This window comes from Lycium ferocissimum, chromosome 12, assembly GCF_029784015.1.
Source record: "Lycium ferocissimum isolate CSIRO_LF1 chromosome 12, AGI_CSIRO_Lferr_CH_V1, whole genome shotgun sequence".
NCBI classification, from domain to species: domain Eukaryota; kingdom Viridiplantae; phylum Streptophyta; class Magnoliopsida; order Solanales; family Solanaceae; genus Lycium; species Lycium ferocissimum.
In genome coordinates, this window is record NC_081353.1 from 31,341,790 (window position 1) to 31,357,052 (window position 15,263).

The following is a 15,263-nucleotide window of genomic DNA, read 5'->3' on the forward strand; positions in this document are numbered from 1 at the left end:
AGAGCAAAGAAAATAGTGAAAAATAATGAAAGAAAGAAAGAAAGCTTCAGAACTGATTTCTTTTATTTCTAATCAACTTGAATACTGATAACAAAATATGCCTACATAATATATAGGCTAAGAGATAAACAAATGCTCCTAAAATCTAGGCCCTGTAACCCACTACAACACTAAATCAGCGACACTAATTAAACTTGAGTGGATATAGGAAACTACTTTACAGAATCCTAGAGACTGGTTCTTCCAAACTACCCATATCTCAATTTATTCTGTCCTACAGTTTTGAATCACACTTCAACATTCCTTCTTGATTCAAAACTGCAGACACCAAACAATCCTCTGAAATAGCAGAACTTCTCCTTTGATAAAGGCTTTGTTAATACATCAGTCAGTTGCTCGTGTGTGCTGCAATATTCCAGCGATATCTCCTCTTTTGCTACCAAATCACGGATAAAATGATAACGAATATCAATATGCTTTGTCCTGTTATGGAATATTGGCGTTCTTTGTCATGGAGATAGTTGCTTTATTGTCACACAATATCTCCGTTGCTCCCTTCTGCTCTTGTTGAAGATCTGCTAACACTCTCCTTAGCCATACGGATTGACACGCTGCTGAGGTTGCTGCAATATACTCAGCTTCCGAGGTTGATAATGTTGTTGTAGCTTGCTTCTTTGAACTCCAAGTCACTACACCTGAACCTAAAGTGAAAACATTCGCTGAAACACTTCGTCTATCGTCCAACGAACTTGCCCAGTCACTATCTGTGTACCCGCACAATCTGAAATTAGAGGTATTTGAGTACCAAATACCAAAGTCCAAAGTTCCAGCAATGTACCACAAGACTCTCTTCGCTGCTCCATAATGAGTCTTTGAAGATTGTTGCATAAACCTGGAAATAACACCAACAGAAAATGCAATATCGGGTCTAGTGTGCGTCAAATATATTAGACCTCCAACTAAGCTTCTGAACCTTCTTAGATCTGCCAACTCTTCATCATTTACCTGCTGCAATTTTTCATTGATATTCATTGGTGTTGCCGCAGGCTTGCAATTAAGCATCCCAAATTTATTGAGAAGGTCTCTGGCATATTTCCTTTGTGAAAGAAATATTCCATCTTCGGTTTGATGGAATTCAAGGCCAAGAAAATAATGTAATCAACCCATATCTGACATCTCAAACTTATTCATCATTTGAGACTTAAACTCATCCAGAAGAGCATTAAAAGAGCTAGTGTAAATGATATCATCAACATAAAGGCAAACAATTATGAAATCATTACCTTCCTTCTTCACAAGGTGGGTTCATTCTCACTTCTCCTGTATTCTTTTTTCTGAAAATAACCATCAATCTTGCTGTACGACGCTCTAGGTGCTTGCTTCAAGCCATACAATGCCTTTTTCAACTTGTACACCTTCGTTCCATTGCCTTTCTTTATGAAATCTTCAGGTTGTGATACATAGACTTCTTCTTGTAAGTCTCCATTGAGGAATGCCGACTTGACATCAAATTGATAAACTGGTCATTACAATTGTGCAGCCAATGCTAGAACCAGCCTCACTGTTTCAAACCGACCTACCGGAGAAAATGTTTCTTCAAAATCAACACCATATTGTCGTGCATAGCCTTTTGCCACTAGACGAGCTTTGTGCTCTTGTAGGCTTCCATCTGCAGCAAACTTTGTCTTGAACACCCACTTCAAGCCAATTGGATTTTTTCCATCTGGTAACTCCATCATTTCCCATGTTCCATTCTTTTTAATGGATTTCATTTCTTCCACCATCGCCTTCTGCCATTCTTCATTTTTAGCTGCTTCTTCATAATTTATGGGATCTGAAGCAGCAAGAGCAAATTGACAAGTCGCAGAAATATTATTAGCATACTTTAGATTTGGCTTTTTAGGCCTCGTTGATCTTCTTAATGGAATAATCTCATCTGAAGACTCTTCATAAGTTTCTGAAATTGGCGAATGTGGTGACGCCGGGGTTAATTCTTTTCCTTCATCTTCAGTGATTTCAAGAGGGATAGGAATCTCTTGTGCATGACTTTTTACTCCAATCGACTTGTATTTTCATCAAATATTACATCCCTTCTTACTGAGATCTTGCCATTAAGAGGGTTATATAATCTATATCCTTTGGATTGAGTACAATAGCCAAGAAAAATGCATTTTTCAGATTTCTCATTAAGCTTTTGACGAGCTTGTGAATTTACCAAAGCATAAGAAACACATCCAAAAACCCGTAAATGACTTACATTTGGTCTCCTACCATGCCAAGCTTCATAAGGAGTTTTATCCATAACAGCCTTTGTTGGTGAAAGATTCAGCGAGTAAACAGATGCTGCCACAGTTTCTGCCTAGAACTTATTTGAGAGTTCCTTTGCTTGTAACATGCTTCTTGCCATCTCCACAATGGTTCGATTCTTCCGTTCAGTGACACCATTCTGCTCCGGAGTATAAGGAGTTGTTAACTCCCTATGAATGCCATTTTTTTTTCACAAAACGAATTAAATTCGTTGGACACGAACTCTCCTCCTCTATCTGAGCGAAGAACTTTGATATTGCAACTACTTTGGTTCTCCACCAAAGCCTTAAATTTCTAAAACTTTTCAAAAGTTTCTGACTTGTTCTCTAGAAAGTACACCCAACTCATATGACTATAATCGTTAGTAAACAACAAGAAATAATGACTCCCACCTAAGGACTTAGTCTACATAGGACCACATAAGTGAGCATGTATTAATTCTAAACATTTAAAAGCTTTCCATGCTTTTCCAACAGGAAAAGATTTCCTAGTTTGTTTTCCATAAATGCACCCTTCACACAAATCAAGAGAGCTAATTTTCGGTAGTCCAAGAACCATACCTTTATCGCTTAGCAATTTCATGCCTTTTATGTTGAGATGCCCGTACCTCAAATGCCCCAACTTCAAGTCATCCTTTGCACTTGCAGCAAGAGCAAAATTTTCCATATTAAAAACATCCAATGGAAACATCTTGTTTGGCGTCATCGTACGAACCTTTTGCTGACTCTCTGTTTGTAATGACACAAGCATTGTCATCAAACCAAAGAGAACATCCACTATACATTAGTTGTCCAACGCTCAACAAATCATATCCTAAATCAGGTACAAATTGAACGTTTTCCAGCAGTTTTACTTTTCCGTGGCTAGTATCGACACCCACCGTGCCTTTTCCTTCAACCTGCATCTCTTTTGTGTTGCCAAGCTGCACCTTTATCTTTTGTTTCTCATCAAGCTCCTGGAACAAGGATTTGGCGCCTGTCATATGATTAGAACAGCCGCTATCCACAAACCATAAATCACTTGGCTTATGGTCGGTATCAATGTAAGCTATAAAAAAATAATTTTCTTCCTTATTTTTGCAGTATTCGCAAAATTCATTTTTCGGTCTTTATACCAAAGAATCGGCCCTTTATACGCCCGTATCGATGGCAATGATGACATTGAATGCCATTCTTTGTGTTACTTTGCTCATTGGACTGCACCGTACCCATCATTCCTTCCTCTGCCTCTTCCATAACCACGACCACAACCTCAAACACCGAGAAATCCTCCCATTCCTCGGCCTCTACTTGCTGGACCATTATTTTCTCCATATCTAGTGGTTGTGTCTTTCACTTGGAATGCCTTCTCGTCGTTCTTCTCTGAAGATCGATTGATTCTCGCCTCATGAGCTTGAAGAGACCCGATTAGTTCATCAAAGGAAAAGCTTGATAAATCCTTAGACTCTTCTATAGCAGCAACTACGTGATCAAATTTTGGAGTCAAGCTTCGCAATACCTTTTCCACAATGGTCTGGTCTGTAACCTTCTAGCTGTAGGATCGCATTTGACTGACAATTGTCATTGCTCTCGACAAAAAATCAGCAATGGATTCTCCACTTTTCATCATCAAGGTTCAAAGTCACGCCGAAGTGATTGCAGTCTCGCCACAATGACCTTTGAATCACCTTGAAACTCTTTCTGTAGAATGGACCAAGCTTGTTTTGATATGGTCGTTGCTGCGATCCGTGAAAAGACGCTATCATGAACAGCCTGCTGGATAATCACCAGCGCCTTAGCATCTTTTTTCTTGTTGTCTCACAGCCTATTTTCTTCACCAGGATCGACAAATCCACGTTCTACCAAGTCCCAAAGATCTTGAGATCTGAGTAGAGTTTTCATACGAATACTCCAGAATTCGTAGCTTTCTCCCTTGAAGACGGGAATGAGTGGCTATGCCACAGCCAATGCGTTGCCGTTACTTGCCATAGCTCGGATACCAAAATTGTTGGATAAAGAGCAGAGAAAATAGTGAAAAAATAATGAAAGAAAGAAAGAAAGCTTCAGAACTGATTTCTTTTATTTCTAATCAACTTGAATACTGATAACAAAATATGCCTACATAATATAAGTCTAAGAGGTAAACAAATACTCCTAAAATCTAGGCCCTGTAACCCACTACAACACTAAATCAGCAACACTAATTAAACTTGAGTAAATATAGGAAACTACTTAACAGAATCCTAAAGACTAGTTCTTCCAAACTACCCATATCTCAATTTATTCTGTCCTACAGTTTTGAATCACACTTCAACAAATCTGAGTGTATTCGTTATTTTGTTCTCCATATACATAGTTTTTTTCAAATCAAAACGAGATGTATTCGACTGTATGTGTTATTTGAATGATCTATATACATATATGTTGTATACAATTTTATCGAGTAATTTTGCATCTGCAATTTATTGAAATACATTCAACTTTGCGTATCGGTGGCGACCTTGGCGACGGGGAACTAAAGACATTCAAATACAGCATTAAAAACAAAAGGATATATCAATACATAAATACAATAAAATACACAACTTCGTCCGTGTACTTAAATGCACTGGAATACAATCATTTTGAATACACATGTATTCAGAGAAATTAAGGTTACATGTATTCAAATAAAGTCAAATACACGTGACATCAGATAAGGTTGGATACAACTGAACAATATATTCAAATACAGTGAATTTTCTATAAAATAGCTATGAGTTGTAAATTGATAAAAGATAGCTACTAATTGTTAACAACCCTTAAAAGGTAGTTATTTTTATAAGTTGCCCTTAAATATATAGCAGATTTTCTATAATGAGATTAGTTTCGTTTATATGACCACACTTGGTAGGGAAAATCGAAATGACACATTATCAAGCAAAATATTTATCAACTCGTGTGTATGGTAAACATTTACGTGTAACTGATTTTTAAATTATCCGATAGCGTAGAAAAGTTACTCAATTTAATATATATAAAAGTAAATCTCATTTTAAAACTCAAAAATAAACTGCAAAAATGAAAGGCTATTTTCGGTCGAGACATAGCATTTCCTTTTTGGCGTTTGTTCTATTTTACATGGTGAATTTACAAGCAAAATGCAAAAGTTGCAAAGAGTTCTGACTGAAAATGTTTCCACATTTTGTGCATAACGCCAAGAACAACATTTTGTAGCTCATAAATGAATACGTGTCACAATCCAAACAACAAGAATCGTAATGGGCACTTATTTTTTAAAATAAATACTTTTTGAAAAAAATAAACACTTTGATCTCCCAAAAACTTGGCCCAACAGACTATTGTCATCAGCATCTTAGCATTACCACTTTAGCAAGGCCTCGTTGGCACACTCTTGGTTTTCTTGTGATCTTGATGCAAATAAACTTCATTGAGGAAGAGTTACCCACACAATCTCAATCATAGTAAAAAAAAAAAAAAATACTCCCTCCCCAATTTATGTGGAGTCTTTGATTTAATACGGAGTTTAAAAAAGAATGAAGACTTTTGAAACTTGTGGTAAAAAATGAGACATGATAGATATTTGTTTAGCTGTAAATCATTTCCTTAAGAGTAAAATGGGTACTTTAAGTTAAATTGTTACTAAATATAGAAAATGTCATTCTTTTTTTAACTGACTAAAACATAAAGAGTGTCATGGACGGATGGAATATTAGATAATATTATTTATAATTATGTACATTTATTTTACTGAAAAGGGCCAAATATACCCCTGTTCTATTAGAAATGGTTTAAATATACCCTCATCATACTTTTGTTCCAAATATACCCCACATTTTATACTTTAACACTAATATACCCTTATTTTTAATGGAATGACACATGCCAGCTCAAAAATACCCGCCCCCAGTTGTTTTACCCACTACTAGACTGAATTTCATTATGCGACCCAATTCCAAAGCAAAGGAATTCACCCGTATTTCCAACTATCAACTATCACCTCGGCATCGTTGACCTCGGCTTCGGCGGTCGTCTGTTTACGAATGATTCGAGATACTTTTTAATTAATAATTGCACGGGTGTCTTTAACATTACTGCAAGTAATTGACAAATAAAAATTAAAATATGAAAACAGCTGCTTATTATTTACAATTTAGAATATACGTCGGAACAATAATGCTTTTTAGTTATTGAATTCCAAAGTTCGTGATAAATAGAGCTTCTTGTGTATAATTGTAGTGAAAGAAATACGGTTAGAAAAATGTAAATACTAAAGAATCTACTTACAAAAAGAAATAGGATTTGAAACATTTTGGTGTATTCTTACGTGTTGTTTCCTCCAAAATTTTGAAGAAGAATTCCTATCAATTTCTTTTTATAATTTACTTTTTTAAAAATCGATTTTTTTAGAAAAGCAGCACGCGTAAATTGATAACCGAATTTTATTTGAAATAGGATTAGAAACCTATTCTACTTCAACTCTTCATCGATCCTAATATGGAGTATTTTCAATTATGTCCTTTCTTGTGAGTTTTTGTGAAAGAATATTTTGGTCAACCAACATTTATGTTCGTGCTTTTATTTTTGGTTGAATCCAAAGTCCTAAATTTTAGGAAAAAGGTAATATTACAATTTTATCCCATATGAAATAATTGTTTAGAGAAATTTCAACTTAAAAAGGTATAAAAGTCGTTTAATAATTGAAGGATATTTTGGTCAACCAACATTTATATTCATGCTTTTAAAATAATATATAGATAGATATACATACATACATACATACAAATACACACACACTATTAATATTACTTGGCCGTCTTTGCCACGGTTTTGTTCTTTACTAAAATTAAAATTTATTTATAATTATTTTTTGTTTTTTACTCGCTCTTTCTGACATTAATTAGGTTATTGAAGGAGCAGTACTTTGCCATTTTCTACAAAATCTTAAAAACTAAATCATAATATAATAATATTTGAAGTTAAAGAAGAATTTCCTTTTATTTTCAAATAAATTCATGACATTAGAGCTCTTCTCTTTTTTATTTCATTGAAGGCTTTTGGGAATATAGTGTCCAATAATCCAAATTAGTGTCCAATAATCCAAATTGAACTTTATCATATATTGGATTAATTTCACTCATTTTTTCCTGAATTAAATCAATGTTGACTAACCAAATATTGCAAAAAGATACTTGAGTGTCCAAGAAATGCTGGCACGATTTTCAACCTCAAATAAATAAAGAAACTATGACTTGAATAGTGGATAAGTGACGTTATATTTAATTGAAAATTAACTAATGCGTTACAAAGCAACAGTCTGTTGATGAAGCTAATCATTTGTTTGCAAATATTTTTATTCTTTATTTTCCTTTATCGCACTGCGTATTACAATATCTATTGTTGAAATTCAACATCAAATAGACCAGTTCATTCTTTTTGCGAAACATTCCAAGAAAAAAAAAATGCGACGATCGATTTTAAGCTAAAATTAATAAACAACACAAAATTATATTCATTTATTTTATTAGCTATCCTAAATTCACTACTTTCAATAGCAAGCTCACCATATAAGAGCTCAATAAATTATTCATAGTAATGTTAAATTTTAAAATCTTTAGAGGAATGCCAAAAACAATATTGTTAGTGGAATCTATATTTTTTGAGCTCAAGATAGGAGAATAAGATCTATAAATAGACTTGTAAATATCTATATTAGTGATACCCATCTCAGAAGACGGAATCATTAAGCAATGAATACGCACAATGTCTGATGTGTCTAAGTAGATTTATATAGCATAGTGTAATATCTTTTTTGATTTCATTTTTTTGTTAAGGAAAAAAGTGTTCCTTCCTTCTCATTTTATGTGAAGGTATTATTCTTTGGGTAGTCCGACCATTTTTCTATTTTTTTAAAAAATATTTTAAATTACTAACTATGTGGACTTTTAGTACTTTTGAATCATTACAATAAAATTTATATATTTGAAAACTAGCAAAAAAAATTATAAATAATTGCACTCCTACTTGAATTATTATATTTTTGTAAGATTTTTTTTTGTTGATTTTAACTTATAAGTAAAATAAAAAAGCATTACATATTTATTTTACCACGTAGAAAATTAGTGATTAAACACCAATACATGCAACACAAAAGAGTTGGTGCGGGGAGGTCTGGGTGGTGGGGGGGGGGGGTGTGTGTGTGGAGATATTGAATTAGAGTCTTGCAAAATATCTCAAAAGTATTTTTTTTTCTTATTTACCAAATCATGTGATGGCAATTAAAGTAATATTAAACTAAATTAAGGGCAACATAAAAGAGAAATAAGACAAACTATTAAAGTTGAACAACAAATTAATGGACAACACATGTCATCTATAAAAGTAGCTCTAGGAAATTACAAAATAACCATGTGAGGACTACAAAAAAACTCCTTATTCTTGCTTTTTTTTATATATATATATATATATATATATATATATATATATATATATATAGACACACACATACATACTGATAATATGTACACATTTAAATTGATCTATGATAATATATAGTAATTCTCAGTAGCAAGTTTGATACATTAACTTGGAAGATCGAGCGAGAACTTGCTATAATTCGTTAAATTGTATCAATGTTGAAAATTTTGTTTAAACTATTAAGATATATTACTTAAATCGATTAAATACCAATCTTTCTTTTGGGTTTCCCCTGGTGTTTAGAATCCACATTGTACACGATTAAATTTGGATTCGCGACGCTTGTGATCCCATGATGAGGTAAAACACTGCCTAATAAAAGGAACTTCCATACCTGCATTCAAACCAAGAGACCTATGGTTAAGTAGTTTTGGAAAGAGTTGTAAAGGCCAATCACAGGCTTTGATATTTGTAGACACAACTGCATGAATTTGTTCATTTAGAAATGAACTTCCAAATTTTGTGCTTACATGTATTATGCTCAGATACACGGGGGAACAAAAGGAGGATAGAAACCTTTCAGTCCTCAGTTTTCTTAGAGAAAGAAAATATCACAAAGAGACACAAAGGTACTACAAAAAATGCTGCAATTTTCAGCAAATTTTCATTCTCCTTTGAGATCACTCCAATTCTTGACCAATCTCCACTATACCTGAAATATTAAGTAAAAATTATGTGGGAAGACAAAAGAAAAAAAAAAAAAAAAAGGACTTTGTTGTAGCACCTTGAAATGTATTTTTGTTCCTTTTATTTTAGTCATTTTTTTTGCTTAACCACCCGGTATGTGAAACACATTGATATGACTAATTCGAATTCGTGTTTCGTAGGGCGAATTATCATTGGGGAAAACGCTCCCTACTAAGGGTTTCTTTATTCACAACCAGAAAATCGTTAATTTCTGATGGGTGTCCTGTCGGAAATTGGCTCGTCGGTAAGGGATTTCCAATGAAAAGATCGTCGGAAACCTTACTGACCAGCCAAATTCTAAATTCTAACGAATTTCATCAGAAATTAGCAATGTATTCATATGTAGATTATATAAAAATAAAGTTTAAACATTAGGAAAATTTACCCTGCATCAATGAACCCTAGAGCAAAGATTCCAACAGCAGCTTGAGCAAGAAAATTTCTAGGAATTTTCAGAGAGAAAATTGAGATTTCTTGGACTTCTGTATTCTCAGAAAATTCTCTCTTTTTTGCAAATGAAATTGTTGCATGTTTAGTACATCTTGTATTTCTATATTTCAGAAAGAGATATGAAAAATTAGCGGAAGAACAAGTAGCAAAGTTTTGTGTGATCAACATTTTCTTATCACATCAAAAAATAAAATTGGCACAAAGTTATCCTATCTATCTACATCTCCCTGTATGTGTGGCTATTATTCACCACTTATCAAAAAAGTGTTGAATAGAAAAGACAGACAAATCTAGTCATAAAATAATACTAGTAATTAAATGTCCTTTTCAATTGAATTCTTGTAGACAAGTATTTTCTGTTGTTGAACTTGAGTACATTCCAACGGCTCAAGGCCTATAAGATGAGTCAAAGTCCTAAATAATTAGGGGTATGAATATCACTAACAAAGTTCGCAAAAATTTAAAATTAGTGAATGAAATCATTATTTTGAAAGAAAAAAGCTTGTAAAAATTTAAAGTTAGTGAATGAAATCATTATTTTACTTATACAATCAAACCTCTCTATATTTGTCACTCTTTATAACAGCATTTAACTATAACAACCTGATTTTATAGGAGCGATTTTTTTTTATGTTATATTTTTTTATACATATGACGTGCGTTTATAACGGTGTTGGCATTCATTATAGCGGTACTCTTTTTGTAAAATTACCTCTCTATAACAGCCACACTCAAATATCGTGTAATAATATTTTGTAAGAAATATATTATCTATAAAAAAAAAATATTAAAATATTTATGATAATCGTCATTAATGTCATGTACATAGTAAATTTCAAGTACGAATATCAAAAAATCTTCAATTATACTATTAAGTTCTTAGACAGGCTTCAAGGGAAAGCTTGAACAAAAATCTTCAATTTGCTGAAAGTTTGAACAAAAATCTTTGTCAGTTCAAACGTTATATTATTACTAAGAGACTGAAATTTATGAAACAATCTACAATTTTAAAATTCTTACATCAAATTTGAAAATTTAAATTTTCAATTAATTTTAAATGCATTAGATTTGAATTCTTTATCGGTATGGTATAACTAGTTATGGATTTCTTAGTAATTTATTAGTCTTTTCAATTTTAATTAATGAAATATGAAAATCAATTGGGATTTTAAAATTAACAAGTATTTTTGGTTTCGTTTATGCTAGCATAAAAAGTAAAAAAAATAAAATATTTTTTGCGTAGTTTTGTTTATAACAGCTAAATGAAATATAAACATCAAATGTCAATTATCACATACATGCAAAGACCTCACTATAATATCGTGAAATTTTCGAAAACGCTGCCATTATAGAGAGGTTTTCGTAATAACCTAGCACGACATGAATGGCAAGCGCGTAAAGCACATGTTTTATGTCTTTCCTTACCCTTCTAGACATTGGATCGAAATCTGAAACTGTCTGTCAATATTTCAATAGCTCACAAGTATTTCAAAAATAGAAGTATAATATTTTCATAAAAGGAAAACAAAAGAAATGAAAAGGACATTTCAAAAATAGAAGTATACTATTTTCAAAAACTGAATTTTTTAGTTTTGTCAAGATCCAAACCTGCCAACTCCAATTATTAGAAATGAAAATCTTTTGCATATGCTAAGAAAATAGAGATTAGGCCAAAATTAACCGCAAAAGCTAACACAGGAGGAAAAGATTATAGGGAAAAGGGGAAAATATATCCTTCAACTTTGCGATTTAGAGCAGATATACCCCTCATTAAAAAGTGGTACATATATACCCTCGCTGTTACACAAATGGTGCATATTTACTCTTTTGTCAACAAACTTTTATTTTCCGAATTAAAAAATAATTTGCCTTGTTTTTCAATTTAAAAATTGTCACATGACTTTAAAAAAAAAAAAAAAAAAAAGTTGTTCATCATCTTCATGTTAACCCAATTGTAAATCTCCACCAAAATTACCCAAAACCTTCGCCGACTTATCCCAAATTTTAGATATGAACTCCTCAAGGCATTCTCGATCTTTTGAAATAACACCCATTTGTGTAACGGCGAGAATATATTTGCACCACTTTTTTAACAAGGAGTATATCTGCTCTAAATCGCAAAGTTGATGGTATATTTGCTCCTTTTCCCAAGATTATATCCAAAATCACTGCACGGAGACATCTGAAGTGCTCGTCAAAGGTGGAAGCAAGACTTAAACTTCACAGATTCTAAATTCTAGGATAGTGACATTAGATGATAGTAATTAGATTCTAAATAAAAATTATACTATATTTAGTTAATTTCTTAAAATAAAATTATAAATACTGGGTTTAGGTCTGAATTCTACAATGAAGCTCATAATGAAATTGGTTCTTGAATCAATCTTCTCGATCTTTATTGGCTCGAAACTCTTGATTACGGTTTCTAGTTCCCCCACTGTTGGTCATGCAAGATGAATAAATTATCTGAACTGATTAACTCACCTTTTACCTAATGTCAAAATCAGAATGAAAATTTTGGATTGGATTCACAAAACTCCAAATGGATATTGAATACTTGTGTCATTTTGTTCATGATTAAGAGAGCCTTCGCAGAGAGCCCATATCCTTCATTTCTTTTTCCTGATTAGTCTGATTTATAAGAGCCCATATCCTTTATTTTTATTTTATTTTACTGTCTAAGACCCTAAGCTTTGTCCATTTTAACTGCACCTCTTATCCATTTTGACCTTTCTGGCAGTTGCAGTATGCTGAAATAGAAACTGGGACTCTTAATTAGGCATCCAATAGAAATTCAAAGAGATTGTCCTCATCAATGTTTTCAAAAGTGAAAAGCGCAAAAAAACTGAGAAAGTCCATAACTTATTTGATGTAAAGTGCACAATTTACGGAAAACTAAAAAAATACCAAACATATATGAGTATAGTACTAGAGTTGAAATGATATTTGTCCAGAAAACTCTCTCTAACTCCACGCGACTATAGTGGTTGTAAGAGGTGACTGTTGAGTTAATGAGACAAGTTATGCCAATGATTCAGAAGATGAAAACCACAGGCAACTGTTGTATCATGTATGAATATAACACGTATACAAAGACCAAAATCTGAACAAAAAATAGTTTTGTTGGTTGAGTGTCTCCCAAGATCCAAGCTATATAACTTGTAGCTGTGACTAGATATCATTCTCAGCTTCACATTCACATAGTTCGACACAAACACAAGGGCGGACGGCAATAAGGGCCTTGTGTCCTTGTTAATAAACAATGACTTGGCTATATCGTAACGAATTGGTCAACTACAAAAACCAAGAGTTCATAAGTTCAGAGACTTGAGGATGGAACAAAAAACAAGGAGTCTCAACCGTCTCTCTAGAAGAGATATAGAATTTGTTTGAAAGGACAATTGCAAACCTATCTAGGCAGGATTAAATATATGAAAGGGGTAATCAATTCTGTAATCATTATTGTTCAGAACAAAGAACACACTTTCCTGGTCATATAAAAAATTATTAAATGTAATGACTACACACACTATACTACATTTTTTTGTAATATGACATGTAATAGATGTTTCTGTGTAGTTTATCTTATGTTGCTTGGACTATTTAAAAATATCGTTGGGTGTGGGTCGGATCCTCCAAAAGCTATGCATTTTTGGATGATCAAAATTTTTGAAGGGTCCGAACAACATAGGATTTATCACAATGCAAATGACTTACACATCTTTTGCGTGAAAATCATTACAAAGTATTAAACTAATCCAACCCGCCCGCGAGAAGTGAATATATATATATATATTGAAAGATCCACATAGCAAAATGTCCTTGCCTCCTAGACAGCATACTAACTTTCATTGGTATATTCACATGTCCTTGCCTATTTAAATAAATGTAATAGCTTTTGGAAACACAATTTTATCACCTTTCATTACTTTATTTCCAACACCAATAACACAAACCTTCTTCCAACATTTAACACTATCTTCTATTTAAATATCAAATAACAAGCTCAAAAGATACATTCACCCAAATTAAGAAAACATTTAAAATATTTAAACTCACACATAGTCTATTTCTTTAATTATTTTTATTGGTGTGATACGTAATATGTTCCAAGCCCAAATTTGCTCACTGAACAATGTGATCAATGCAAAATTCACATTTCACTCTGTAAACAAAAATTTAAGAAAACTCAAATTAATATTGATAAAGCAAAAAGCTTTAAAAAAAAAAAAAAATGGACTATTTCTCGACCACAGAGATAAAAAATCCTAAACTACACTTCAACTCAAGAACTCACATTTCAAACGTCATTAACAACCTCATCAAGAATCACTTCATTAAAAACTTCACTAAACCACTTATTGTTGCTTCCACTTCATTAAAATAACAAAGCCTTCATGCCTTCATTAATTTTGAGATTATAAACAGAAGATTAATTTCCAACACCGTATAACACTTTGGTCTGTATAAACCATAATGCCTTCAAATGGAGAGCCCGGATCAAAAATGTCGAATGGAGCAAAAAAAAAAAAAAAAAACATTGTGACCATAAACACAGAGCAAAAATGGGGGATTGGATTGTCAAAAAAATTTGGACCATTTCTCGATTTGTGCGTGTCATCCTTGCGCAGGGGCCATGCTAATCTTCTCTGTATCGTTCCAATTTTATCGGATGTCCCCGAAGGGACGAACACAAGTGTTAAGGTGTTGCTATATAAATTGAAGAGAGTTCCAGCTTTTGGTCGATGTGGGACTATCTAGTTGGGTGCCTCGTTGGAATAGAACCGGAAAAAGCTCTTCTTTTCTTGTTTAGTTGAGGCTTCTTTTAAAAGCCCATTACGACTATACTACCAGGAATGACTTGGGCTAGTAGGAAAATACACTTTGTAGCTTTACAAACCATTTAATCTACCTCTAATTTTGCATTCATTTTTCAAGCATTATACATGTGAGATATTATTTAAACAAACTTGAGTGACTTTTTGGTTATAAATATAACTGAAAATCCATTTAGATTAGCTGATTAAAAATAGCTGGTAAGCAATAAGTATTGAAAAGCTTTTAGATATTGAAAATGATCTTATAGATAAGTCGTTACGTATTTGGATAGAAGTGTTGAAACTGATAACAAGCAGTTGATGTATTGGGTAAAGAAGTGCTGATAAGCTGCTGTTTTGTTGAAATTTCTAAAATACCCTTAAAACTTTGACAAAAATTATAAATTTAAAAGTATTCTTGTAAAGAAAAGGTGAAAGACGAATAAAGAGTGAAGAGAAAGTTAGGGATTCTATTATGGAAAACGTATTTTGAGACTTACAAAAAATGTTGAGGATAAAATAGTAAAAGTATTGGTCAAACCAAAAG

At 32.7% G+C, this 15,263-nt stretch overlaps 2 protein-coding genes and 1 non-coding gene across 3 annotated transcripts in view; 1 reads left to right on the plus strand and 2 right to left on the minus strand.

The window, feature by feature from the left end:
* Positions 1-15,263, plus strand: part of LOC132038994 (spindle pole body component 110) — a 112,807-nt gene that overhangs the window by 58,163 nt on the left and 39,381 nt on the right. The gene's annotated exons all lie outside the window — the stretch shown is intronic.
* On the minus strand, positions 9,184-10,168 carry LOC132039683 (uncharacterized). The gene is made up of 2 exons (XM_059430183.1): positions 9,835-10,168; positions 9,184-9,414 (listed from the first exon to the last, which is right to left on the minus strand). The coding sequence occupies exons 1-2, from the start codon at positions 10,065-10,067 to the stop codon at positions 9,282-9,284; spliced, it is 366 nt and encodes a 121-aa protein (XP_059286166.1). The 5' UTR covers positions 10,068-10,168; the 3' UTR covers positions 9,184-9,281.
* Positions 14,485-14,587, minus strand: LOC132041255 (U6 spliceosomal RNA). Its single transcript, XR_009410958.1, has one exon. It is a non-coding gene; the product is annotated as a U6 spliceosomal RNA (small nuclear RNA).